Raw genomic sequence first — 13,029 nt, forward strand, 5'->3', positions numbered from 1 at the left:
ATCTTTATCGCATAATGGATAACCTTTCATTTTTATCTTCTTTTTGATCAACATTGATACTTTTTTGACTTTTGTGTTTTGAATTATTGTCACTTTTTAAATCCTGTAATTTCTTTGCTTCCAAAGCTTTCATATATGCAAGGAAAGATGTCCAGATTAAACTACAAAAACTTACATAAATTACACGATTATGTTCTGGGACAAAAAAAAAGTTGATTGTTTGTAAAATGGGCCACACACAAACACCGACCTAAAAAATAATAGTTACTTATAATTTTTTGTTTATTTGTAGTGAGTGTATTTTATATTAATTACATATGTATATATTTTACTTTGTAAGTAGGCCAGAATTTATGTTTGACTTCTTCAATACATTCATCCACTGGTTTCATTTCAAGTAAGTTCATACCAAAAAAGAAGCAACACATTGCAGTAGGACCATATGTGACTTGTTCTACTAAAGCCTAAAAAATAAATATTATTAACCTTTAACGTTATATCTTGTGAATACTAATTGTTTCAATTAATTTTAATATACTTTGGTAATTGCAGACTTCAGGTCTGACTTTGGCCAAAAGTATGAAGAGCACCGCATCCAACAATATAGTGTTGGAGCTACAAAAAACCCACCGTATAAACTAAATCTTAATGCTTGCATATAATTTAATTCGTCGTGTCCTGTTAATTTTTGTTGTATTAAACTTCCAGTCGGCCATATGACAGCATAAGAAACCATTCCTCTTACAATCGGATATTTTTTCGATACCTCGCGGATTTTTATAAAAATAAGACGCATTTTTGCAGTAATCACTGAAATATAAAACATTTTGATTATTAATAAAATATAATATTACAATATTATTAAATAGTCTTCGTTATAAACAACTATAAAATCGATGAAACAACGCATAGGCAAACTAAATGAAGTTTGAAACCTGAAAAATTAAATAAAAAACTGAAGCTACTGTTGTCTAGAATATGTATTTGTGTTAGCATATGTACTGTATCATTGTGTAATTTATATTCGTATTAGTTCGTTCCAAAGGATTTGATAAATTTCATGATTTCTTTGTTCACGGCACGTGACAAACTAATTCAGAATGAATGATGCTACGCGCCAAACAAAAGAGTGCGTGCAATGTTCAGAGATAGAATTGTATTTTCTATATATGTATATATTATACGTATACACCTACTTTCATGTACATCCAGAAAAAATTTTTCTTGGAAATTATGTCAATGCAAGTTATTGTATCTAACTATCATCTAAACTGTACTGTTTACTTTTTTTAAATATTCCGATAAGTTATCAAATATGATAATGACAATACCATATAGCACCATAAGACTTACAAATGACAAAATTATGATATGTAAATTATCTGCTTATTCATACTTCTTTTTTATGCGTACCTTTTTTTGATAAGAAGTTGAAAAGTTGATAATGTTACCGCGGTTTGTTTGAATGTGACGCGAGAAAGCTCGCTGCACCGCGGACTTGTATGAAACAACAATTCTATAAGGTCGATACATCTGGAAATGATTCACTACTAGGGAAACACGCGCATACTGGCAATCGCCGGGACGAGACTTATATTCGACACGCGCAAAAGTACCAGCGATGACGAAACTGTTCGATCCATTCTTATCTGTCCTTGGTAATTTCGCGTCTTTCGAGTACAGTTTTCCAATAGTTTCATATATCGTATAAGTGACTACACATCACAGTTTGATTACGTATGAATAGATGATGTCGATAACAATACGTAATGAGAGCAAAACAATATTGGAATGCCTGACGTCAGAGAAATTTGAAGTAAGAAGTAGATGTAGGTCTAATTATTGAGATTTAATCTATTCAAAATGGATGCAAAAAAGTTTTAAATAAAACATTTATAGATAAATTGTTTTCCTATAATTATATAGCATATATATAACAGTATTGAAAAACATGACTTCATTATAAAGTAAATTATGGGTTCTTGGTTTCCTTAGTTAAACTTTGTTTCCATTTAAATTTATTTTTCTTAAATAACTATAATATTCACAAACTTAATTAGTGTCATTGAATGCAGTAACAAACGTACAATATACAACATGGGAAGTATATTATAAAGAGAGTACGGATACACATGTACTCATTTACAATAAATCATGATGATCTTATACATGGTCTAAGAGAACAAATTCATACAATTATACAGAGAATGTACATTTTATATTATCTCAAATAATTGTTATCTAAACAAATACGTAAAAAAAATCATACGTAATTCAATAAAACATGTACAAAGCTTATAAAAACAATGCTAATCGGATATAATATATCATTCATAAAAATATTTATCTTTTTGATACTTTCCTTGTATGTAATAACTATAAATAAAAACACATTTTTTCATTTTGAATGCATACAAGGATAAAGTTTGTAAACAAACTTATAGAAATAAATCATGCGTCATAGATTATAAGGAATCTGTTAATATTTGGAGCTTTTGTTACTTAATTAAACACAGTTGCAACAAAATTGATTGTTATAAACATTTTTCTTTATAACTTGTATTATTTTTTTATTTCTACTAATAAAAAAATACTGCATGTATTCAATGATCATTATCCATATCCATTCTTTAAAATTATATACACAGAACAGCCTTCAGAAATTGTCAACAAATTTTTCTGCAATTTTGCACATTATTGGCACAGTCTGAACCATTCAATCATTTAAACTATATAACTTGTTACTCATTTTGCTGTAATATCAAACAAGTCACAAATTCCTTCATTTTCACTAAGATTAAAGTGGTAATCTTTTTCACTGGGTGGAGGACTTAATCTTACTAATGGTCCATAAACTGAAAATAAAGTTTAGAAAATTATGTGAATATTATGACTTATTCAATTGTCCAATCCGGATATTGTTATTAACTTTTTACTTACTGTCAGAATAAATTTGATCAAATAAATCTAAGTCCTTTTGAGCAATATCTAAAATTATATCAATCAATTCAATAATATTATTTACTATATTTATATCAGATAAATATTTACTATATTTACCTGAAGTGCTAACATCCCGAAGTACTATCTTTGCTTCTATTAATTCTGCATCATCCTCTTCATCTTCATCAGATATAACAGGGTCAGGTTTACTGGTTCCTTTTGGGGGCCTAAGATTTAAAGTGATATTTGTAATTAAATTATAATTGATAATTGATTTTTTAAAGGATTGATACTGAAGCATATTGCAAATGTAAGATCTATACCAATAGAATAGATTTTTCCTTAATATCTATTCACCCCTATAAAGATCATTTTACTCTATGCTCTTTGCAGATCAAAAATAATATCTTACTATTTTTGATGCGAATAGAGCAAACTTTTTTACATTTATAAAGCTACTTTTACCTTCCAACTCTTCTCTTTGGTTTAACATTAACTTCCTCCTTTTTCTCTTCTTCCTCTTTCCCTCTTTTTGTACCTTTTGCTTCTTCTTGTAGTCTCATTTCTAATATTTTATTATCATATGTTTTAGCTAGTTCTGGTTGAATCATGTACACCTTAATTTCTCCAGAACTACTTTTTAGAAACATTTCATAATTTAGTTTCTCATCATCTTCAGATGTCTAGCAATAATGATATACAATCAAATGTACTTATATTAATACACTTAAGATTATCCACAAGTATATATTTCTTTAAAAGTAAATTAATACCTGTGTTATATATTTTGGTACGCTTAATTCTGTATCAGGTGGAGCTTGAATTCCTAATACAAAATCATCAGGAAAATTTTCTTTAACATCCTCATAAGTAATATATGCATATTTCCTATTAATTAAATCATTCTCTATATTTTTAATACTTTGTTGAATCCATTGAGTATGCATATCTAATAATTGTTCATGATCTTCTAATTTTTTTATTTCATCTTTCAAATCGGTTAATTTTTCACCAACTTCTTGAGTATTACAACCTGGACCTGCTCCTCTGATAATATATTTAGAGCATTATATTAGACATGAGATATACAAAAATGTAGTTGTGACATGTTAAAGGACATATAAAGTATTTTATAAAGGATGAACATAAGTGAAACATACTTCCATTGGATGCTATTTTTGCTTTTCTTTTCAATGAGTCCAATACCTTCAAGAACGTTAGTAATATCATAAATTCGTCGTTTTTGTCGAACTTCTAAGATATCAGCTGCCTAGAACATTATAAAATTGCTATCATACGTTATCAAATACAATCGTAAATTGTGTTCTATCTTTTAGGTTATGTAGGAGAGCACGTTGAGATATTAAAACTAGCAACATTTTTACTGTGTAATGTTAAATAAAATTAATTTGCTACATAGAAATTATCTACGATAAAAACATATCGCGAATGAATATGAAATATTGGCTTCAGTGAAACTTATTTCAAAATTCCCGCAAGCTAGAAATGGCGTGTACGCCCGCGACAACTTAACCTAGCAAGTAGGTTAACTTTTTATACTTAAGCGTTTATGAAAGCACTTACTACTTTTAAATCAAGAACACCATCTTTTGCTTTCTGTAATAAAGTGACAAAACGAGTCGTTAATAGACCAAGGGACTTTTCAAATCTACTTTGTTGATTATCTGCCATCCTCGAGGTCGTTGTCAAAATTTTCAAAACTCACTATTCCCTTCGAAATTGCCGCAACACCACAGACGCCATCCTAGTTAATGCGCAAGAAGTATTTAAATATAAGCGCGTCTCTAGTGTCGACATACCGTTAAGAATGTTGCTTTATTATCTAAACTACTGCTTTATCAAATGATATTTTCACTTAAAATGTTTTTTAATTTTAAGCAATATAACATAGCAATTTTTATTTAGACATATATTTTTAAATAAGTTTACAAAGTTTTATTTGGATCAGTTTTATTTAGTTTCAGTGTCTATGCTCTATAATTTGTTACCAATATTCTCTTATATTACAAGGATGGTTGTTAGTCCAGTCATAATAAAATATATATAAAGAAAACAGTTTTAATTTTTAGTTATTTTATTTAACAAAATAAATGAAAATAGTTTTTGTATAATATATTTAAAAATGCGTATTTACAATTTCTTATACTTGTTGTTCTCATTTATAATACATTAGAATGTATCTAAATCATGTTAAAATTATATAAGATGTAAACAATGTACTGCTTTAAAAGCTTATGGTATGTTTATTTAGAAATTACTATGGAAAAATAAATTCGTTAGTAACAGTTGTCGCATCTGGACTGAGACTAGAACTTGCTGAGCTTAAAGTTTCTTCTTTGATCTTTAAATTTGAAGAATCTTTAGTCTTATCTTTTTCTTTCTCCTTTTCCTTCTCTTTAACTTTGTCCTTGTCCTTTTTCTCTTTATCTTTGCCGTGTTTATGATCATGTTTATGTTTATGTTTGTGCTTGTGCTTCTTTTTGTCCTTTTTCTTCTTTTTGTTCTACGAGATAAATAATATAAATAAACACAAAAGCATATAAAATATATATACGAAATAAGAATATTAATAAAGAGAATTTTTAACATGATTTACCTTGTTAACAGAATCACTTTTTTGTTTATGCTCTTCTCCCTCTTTTTTAAACATTCCTGGTTCGAAACCTACTGGTCCTGGTGTTCCCATAATACCAGGTAATGATGCAGAATTATCACTATAATACTCTGATTTTACTTTTCCATCACCAGTTACAGAAGGTGTACGATCATCCTTTTTAATAGACAAATACAAACAATAAATATAATTTTATAACTGCATTTCTAAAACATTGCCTAATTTTATTTTTTTTATTGATTACCTGTTTCTGTCGCTTTACCTCTGGAATATAATCTACTAAATTAGAAGAACCTGAAATATCTCTATTTGGAGAAGGTTTTCTTTTGCCTGCTCCACTTGTATTTTCAATTTCTACTATCGATGATTCGTGTTTTATATGCGATACATTTGGTTTTATCTAAACGTCAAAAGCCAAAATTAATGACGTGTTTTGTAATTACCTAAAACAGGATCTCCTTAAGGGGGTATTCTGGTCTAGAGGCATGAATTTCGGGCGATTTTTGAAGCTCTGTACAAGCGAAACGAAAAATATTTTTGCTATCCTTCTTTTTAGCATTTGTTTATTGATATTTCGAGATTACCTAAAAAATTCACTGAAAAAAAACTCAATATTTAAAGAGTTATGAGCTGGCAAAGTGGGTGCTCCCAAAAAAATGGGGTGTCGTGGCGTGCATGATATCAACCCTTCTGTTCATCCGAAACAAAAAATGCGAACGGATTCTTCATTAGTATGGATGCCACTATCGTCTGAAATTTGGAAAAGTCAATGCAACATTTTTTCACAAAATAACGGCGGTTTGAAAAAAAGTTTCTTATTTCGCACGTTTTTTTGACCATTCTGAACGTTTAAAAAATAGTAATATTAAAGATTTTGAGCTGAGCGCAATTTGGACGATAGAGGAGTATATAAGGAATATTCAGACCAAATTTAAAATAAATCGGTTCATTAGAACTTAAGATATCGTGCACGCCAACTCAAAAAAAGTAGTTTCGAGAAAAACGCGTTTAAAGTTTTGAGACGTAGGTACTCGGGCAGCGTCTACCGTTTATTGCACATTGGTCCCGGTCGGACCGGAGCAGATGCTGCGTCACAAAAATGGCTGTAACTCATAAAATAATTGAAATTTTAAAAAATCCTTTCAAGGGCATATTCTTGAATGTCTAAACTTTGGAAATATAAAAAAAAAAAATTTTCGATTTTTTCAAATTTCTAGACCAGAATACCCCCTTAAGCATAACTTACATCTTGTTCTGGACTTGGAGGTCCTGCTTTTTTTGGTTTAGTAATAGCAGCAAGCTCAGGAATAGGAAGACAAAGTGGTCGCTTTGATCCATATAAAGTGTAATATAAATCAACTAGATCACATCGGATTTTAGGATCATGAGAGAGCATGCCACTGTAAGAATAATTTTATACTGAACGCCTTAAGGAAAAAATTGAAATAAATAACAATTAAAGTTCAACATACTTAATTAAATTCCATATACGGTCAACCAATTCAGAACGGTCTAAACGATGTTTATGTGCCCTTTCAAACGGTGGGTTTTCAACCATAAGCCTCACTAATCTATGTTGTATTCCAGGATGAGGATCCATTTCTATCATATCTAACAAAAATTCTAAATCTTCCCACTTACCATCTACTCTGGTAAAGTCTACTAATGCCTCTAAAGCTGCAATCCTAACATCTAAAGCAATTATGATAAGCTATGAATTTCGGCATTATTAATATGTTTGATATAAAATATAAAACACCTTATATACCTATGAATTGTCCATATGTAGCATATGCTCTAAAAAGGTGAGGATTACTTGGAAGATGGCCAAATTTTTGCAAAATTCTTATGACTTTAAGACAAGCAACACTGACTGTGTATTTATAGCAAGGCAGTAATTTTTCCAAATTTAAATTTCTGGTGACTTCCTCTAATATAGCTCTAGTATCAACTGATAGAGATTCAGCGGTAATAGCTGTCCTAAAGAAAGATTAATATATACATAATCACAAAAGTATAATAGATGTTATTTTTTTAATGTTTATTATACCCTTGTTGCACACTAATTACAGGCGTAACAGTAGCTCCAAGTGCTTCAATTAATGCAGCTCGATAATAATTATCCGAATATCTATTTTTACTGTTGTCATTGTATTTAAATAAATCCATCAAAAAAGCCAAAACTTCTGGCGGACATATACCGTGAGCATTACGTAAGCCAGCCATCGCTACAGGTATAGTCTAAAATCATAAAAGAAACTATAGATTACAGATTACAATATAAAATAATAGCCCGTTTATCATAGAAAACATTAGTTAAACCTTTTGTAAAAAATAATGTTGGAAATTTGAGAAATTATTCTGTTTAATTATTCGTCTGCATGAAGCCGAACCAAACAATTTCCGAAATATAGCTAACATTGCTGGTGGGCCAGCCCATGTCGCAACCATTGCATTAGCTACCTAAATAATTATTAATATAAGAGAATTGTATGTAAAAAAGTAATTTTAAATCATGAATATTTAAAATATAGATAACCTTAGTTAAACAATGTGCTGCTCGTAATCTAACTTTATAATAACAGTGTTCATTTTCTATAGTATCAGTTAATGCTAATCGTGTAGCAGGTGTGGCATGATTTTGTAAAGCTTCAATAGCTTCCAATTGCGCAGTAACGTCTCTTTCATGTCTTAATTGATACTGCCACTGATAATCTGGCTGTTCAATTTGAACAGCACGTAGAAGCGTCATTTCGGGATCTAATCTTATCCATAATACAGGTGAATCACTGCAAAAGAAATACAAATTTATAAAGATTTGTTTTTCTATATGTAATTACTACTATAATTTTTAGTTTAAAACAAGAAAAAAAAATAATTTTAATAATATTAGAATATGCATCACGTATTGAAATAGTACTTACTCCATAGCAGAAAGGTCCATATCTACTTCTTCTCCAGTACATAGTGGGATCTTCTTCTTTTTATTTCTACGGCTTTTACTGTGACATGTTATATCTGCTTTTGCCACGGTACCCTCAATTTGTAGAGTATGTTTAAAAGTACCATCTAATTCTTGAATATTAACTAGGAGTGGACCAACGTATTTTCTAATCCCTCTTTGGTTTGTAGTATCTTGTCGAATTTCTAATTCTACAGTATTTCTATACAATATGTTTTAGCTTGATAAATAACTAAATTTTATACAAACTTAAACTAAATTTAAAATAAAATTTACTAACATAAGTACCTTTTCCTATTAAATACAAAACTTAAACTAAATTTTGCATGACCACCAGTTCTAACCCACTGGTCTATAAAAACTGCCATATCTTTACCAGTTACAGTAAAAATTGCTTTTGTAAATACATTTGTACTAATTAACATATGGGACCAAAGTCCAGAATCAATTTTTTGTTGTGCAGCATTAGCAGCAAGAGATAATTGTTTGTTGAAAACCTGAAAAATAATAAAATAAGTTTTAACTTATTTGAAATTAAGAATGATGTAGTATTTGCCAGAGTATATACTTGTAGAAGTAATTCTTGACCAATCCGATGTTCTAGCATTCTAATAACTAAATGTGCTTTTTTACGAAGTACTTCAATATACTTTGGAGACATTGTGTGTAAATTTCTTATTGGAAAATAAAATCCAGGGTCTGGAGCTCTAGGTGTAGGTGCTGGCGTATTAGCTGCAATAGGTAATGGAGCTGGTGGTTGCGAAGGATCTAATATTATACCCCCGAATTGCTCTTCATATTTTACCACTTCTTGCAGTTCCTAAAAATATCAGTGGTATCAAATTTTCAGAAAACTACTTTAATACATGGCAGCAAGAAATATTTATTTACGGATTGTATCCACTCTCTGTATTCGTTATTTCCAAAACATTTCTTTGCATATAAACCAGTTAGATAAGTTGAAACACCTTTAGGTAACCATGTATCAGACCAGTTTTGCATAGATATAAAACAACCAAAAAATTGTTCTGCAACAGCTTGGGCCATAGCTTTTTTTGTAATATAAACTTGATCAATGATGGCAGTTGAATGTAATAAATTTGTACTATAAGTAAACAAACATTTAATGTACAGTTATTATGGAAATATTTAATGTTAAAATTATTTAGTTTAATCTCTTACTTTAAGATACTCATAGTAGCATATGCATTTATATCTTCATCTAACTCATCTACAAAAACCTGTTTATAGCAAGAATAAGGATATCTGTTTGACAATGTTTCTTCATAAAATTCAAATGCCTCATGCATATATTTTGCAGAAACTTTTAATGATGGTAGTAATTGTGGTAAACAAAAATGTGTTACTTCATGCATATATGGGTCCACAAATATTTCAAATGGTCTGAAAAAAATATATTAAAAATATAAAATTTGTTTACTACATATAAAATTAAAATATATATATAACTTACCCAACTGCAAGTGCAATATTCGGTGCACATGCTGGTGTATTAAGAACATAATGAAAAGTTTTTCTACGCATATCTGGAGTATATACTACTTCTAAAAGATCACCACAAGATACAGCTGTCATAGAATCATCAACAGTAAATTCTAATTTCCATGTACATGGTTCTGCAAAACTATCAATGCATGGAAACCACAATCTTGAAGAATTTTCATAACTATATGTATACATATGTGCACCTCTCTACAAGAAATCCTTCAATTGTAAATTTTACATAAAATTAAAATTAATTTTTGCATGCAACAAATTTATTATACCTCCGCTAATGTTCCTTCACAATTTGGTACAACAAAATGGACTCCACCCTGAGGCTGTTCTAGAGAGAACTCAATGCTAATTCTTAATGTTCTACCTTCTGCAACTACATGTGCAGCATCTGGTGGAATTTGCACAACTAATTCTCCTGCATTATTATCTGGATCAACTCTTTGTGCTGCTGCTAAATGCATATTAGAAAAGAACTCCAACGATCGTCTAAAAAAATATCAGATAAATGTATTATATAGTTTCAACCAAGTTTTTGTTGTATAAACATTTTTTAATCGATTTCAAATACTTACTGCTTGCCATCTCCTTGACAAATATCTAAAAATGGATCAAAATATTGAAACGGTGCTTCATAAGTATCATTTAAACACACTCTATAAATCCTACATTGTTTTGCATTTAGTTTCACGAGTCTCAATGTATCCCTAAGTGGAACTATTGTTAGCTCTACAAATCCCTGCACATGAAATAGATTTTTTAAATAAGTTAAAATTAAGATAATTTCAATTAACTGCAATTATTATGCTTACGATAATGCTTTTCCTTTGGAAGCTTATACCTGTAAGGCTCAATATTTGATGAGCTGTGGAATGAAAAGAAAATGTTAAACAATAGTTAATATAATTAATAAAAAAGACAAAAATAAATAAATTTGTTTATAATTACAAGGAGGTTACAATTTAATGTTATGAAATTGTAAAAATTGTAGTTATAAAGTTTTGTAAACGTAATCTTAATATAATAGTATAAGAATAGACTTAAATATCATGTTAATGAAATAAATTAGCAAAAATACGTGAAACTTTGCTTATTAGAACTTTAACTATAATTAATACTTTTGTTTACATTACAGACTCTTGGAGATACTTATAATTTATATGGTCGGCTATTATCGGCCGTTCTTTCTTTCTTCATATTTTAACATTTATATAATTCTACTACTTCGTTTTAGTAACATATATTTATTTATATATTTTCTCGAATTTAACTTCTTTAATATTTAAATAGATATTTTTTACACTTTCATGTATTAAAATCAGTAAAAGTGAAATAAAGCCCTCTTTTCATGTTAATACTATAGGAATATATAAACGTGCATGATAGGAAAGCGTTAGTTGATTTTTCTGTACCGTTATTGGTTAGTAACTGTCGGTAAGTATTTTAAGTTTTACCAGAGATAGTTTTACTTAAGAGAGAGCTGTTACTTTTTAGTTTAAGTTTAGTATTTTATGGCGAAATTAATGCATTATAATAGAAAAGGATCAGTGACTGTGAAGTATTAAAAATTTATAATTTGTAATTGTTCTCTTAATAAGAAGTTACTTCAATTTTTTTTATTCCATAAAACAAAGAAATAGTATATAAGATGTACAGTTTCTGTTACAATTTCAAATATAGTGAATGTTCTACCTGAAATTATATCTTGACAATTTTCCTTAAAGTTCTTAAATATTAAAGAATTGAAGCATATATTACTATGCTATATTCTTAAGATTCTTCTAACAATTTCCCTTCTACTGACTTCACTGAAGGTCGTCAATTATGGTTATAAATGACTGATATCTTTAAGTAATTTATAAATAAATAAATATATTTAGATCTTACAAATGGACAATATTCAATCTGAAAAAATGTAAGTTTTTGAATAAACAACATTCTTCAAGTTGTTATTTATATATGAAAATATATTTATATGTATTTTATCAATTTTTAATAATTGAATGTTTTGTCAATATTTGTGTATTTGAGAATTTTAATTGAGATAAATTGTTTAGAAATTTCTTTTAGATAAACAATTTAATACAGTTTATCAAAAAGTAAATTATTGTAAATGCAAATTATATTTTTCAGAAAAGATGTACATAACATAGTCGATAGTAATTTACCTGAAGTTATGGCAGGCTTAGAAATGCTTACAGTAAATGCAAATTTATCGCCTTCAGAAAACAAGCAAAGACTTAGAAAAAGAATATCTGCAACTGAATCTAATGAGAATCTTAATAGAAGGTAATAATATATACAACACAATATCATAATTTTGATAAGTTAATTGTAATTACATTGCATAATATATATATATTATTAGATGCAGTTTAAGACCAAGGAAAAGAACATGCTCAGAAATGGAAGCTAGTAACAGAAAAAATAAATGTCAGACAGAAGAAATTGATTGTAAAGAATATTATTTAAATAAAAATTTAAAAAGAAGATTAAATAATTTGGAAACAATTTATGAAGAAAAAGATGAAACAAGTGAATGTATTACATACATGAGTGTGAAGAGGTACAAACGTATGATCCAGTTTCAAGAACAACCTACAGATAATAAGTTAAAGAAAAGAAGGGCAAAAATTAAAAAAGTATTTGGGTCAAAAATCAATTTCAAACGAAGACGTGCATCTATGCAGATGTTGCTTGATAAATTAAATGGTATTAAAGTAGAATCACCTGCAAAAGTTGAAAATGAGATAAAGTAAGAAGATCTACAGATAATAACTTAAAGAAAAGAAGGGCAAAAGTTAAAAAAGTATTTGCGACAAAAATCAATTTCAAACGAAGACGTGCATCTATGCAGATATTGCTTGATAAATTAAATGGTATTAGAGTAGAATCACCTGCAAAAGTTGAAAATGAGAAAAAGTAAGAAGATGTAAAAACATTAAGTTGTATAAGAAATTTTTTTACAATTAAA

At 28.8% G+C, this 13,029-nt stretch overlaps 4 protein-coding genes across 7 annotated transcripts; 1 reads left to right on the forward strand and 3 right to left on the reverse strand.

Moving 5' to 3' along the window:
• Positions 1–3: 3 nt before the first annotated feature.
• On the reverse strand, positions 4–1,771 carry LOC138179992 (mpv17-like protein). Of its 2 annotated transcripts, none has more exons than XM_069113336.1 (4): positions 1,414–1,771; positions 539–810; positions 333–464; positions 4–250 (listed from the first exon to the last, which is right to left on the reverse strand). In XM_069113336.1, exons 2-4 carry the CDS (start codon positions 794–796, stop codon positions 5–7), a joined length of 636 nt encoding a protein of 211 aa, XP_068969437.1. In that variant the 5' UTR covers positions 797–810; positions 1,414–1,771; the 3' UTR covers position 4. The 2 variants fall into 2 exon arrangements, with proteins under 2 accessions (XP_068969437.1, XP_068969436.1); XM_069113335.1 differs by lacking the exon at positions 1,414–1,771 and adding an exon at positions 1,197–1,351.
• Positions 1,772–1,971: 200 nt separating this feature from the next.
• LOC138179987 (transcription factor E2F5) lies at positions 1,972–4,725 on the reverse strand. The gene is made up of 7 exons (XM_069113324.1): positions 4,528–4,725; positions 4,104–4,213; positions 3,717–3,990; positions 3,409–3,626; positions 3,061–3,170; positions 2,941–2,988; positions 1,972–2,855 (listed from the first exon to the last, which is right to left on the reverse strand). Exons 1-7 carry the CDS (start codon positions 4,633–4,635, stop codon positions 2,746–2,748), a joined length of 978 nt encoding a protein of 325 aa, XP_068969425.1. The 5' UTR covers positions 4,636–4,725; the 3' UTR covers positions 1,972–2,745.
• Positions 4,726–4,892: 167 nt separating this feature from the next.
• On the reverse strand, positions 4,893–11,403 carry Taf2 (TATA-box binding protein associated factor 2). Of its 3 annotated transcripts, none has more exons than XM_069113262.1 (19): positions 11,208–11,401; positions 10,868–10,921; positions 10,631–10,794; positions 10,328–10,544; positions 10,015–10,253; positions 9,723–9,944; positions 9,432–9,645; positions 9,109–9,360; positions 8,829–9,037; positions 8,503–8,742; positions 8,118–8,367; positions 7,901–8,041; positions 7,629–7,819; positions 7,347–7,558; positions 7,051–7,270; positions 6,825–6,978; positions 5,841–5,978; positions 5,561–5,734; positions 4,893–5,467 (listed from the first exon to the last, which is right to left on the reverse strand). In XM_069113262.1, the coding sequence occupies exons 1-19, from the start codon at positions 11,250–11,252 to the stop codon at positions 5,222–5,224; spliced, it is 3,582 nt and encodes a 1,193-aa protein (XP_068969363.1). In that variant the 5' UTR covers positions 11,253–11,401; the 3' UTR covers positions 4,893–5,221. The 3 variants fall into 3 exon arrangements, with proteins under 3 accessions (XP_068969363.1, XP_068969362.1, XP_068969364.1); XM_069113261.1 differs by having other exon boundaries at positions 4,894–5,467; positions 5,823–5,978; XM_069113263.1 differs by lacking the exons at positions 4,893–5,467; positions 5,561–5,734 and having other exon boundaries at positions 5,917–6,033; positions 6,806–6,978; positions 11,208–11,403.
• A 298-nt stretch (positions 11,404–11,701) lies between these two features.
• LOC138179994 (uncharacterized) lies at positions 11,702–13,003 on the forward strand. Its single transcript, XM_069113341.1, has 3 exons — positions 11,702–11,970; positions 12,189–12,344; positions 12,424–13,003. The coding sequence occupies exons 1-3, from the start codon at positions 11,945–11,947 to the stop codon at positions 12,812–12,814; spliced, it is 573 nt and encodes a 190-aa protein (XP_068969442.1). The 5' UTR covers positions 11,702–11,944; the 3' UTR covers positions 12,815–13,003.
• Positions 13,004–13,029: the final 26 nt, after the last annotated feature.

The sequence above is a fragment of the Bombus flavifrons genome, chromosome 5 (genome assembly GCF_040668555.2).
Source record: "Bombus flavifrons isolate JBK064 chromosome 5, iyBomFlav1_principal, whole genome shotgun sequence".
NCBI classification, from domain to species: Eukaryota; Metazoa; Arthropoda; class Insecta; order Hymenoptera; family Apidae; genus Bombus; species Bombus flavifrons.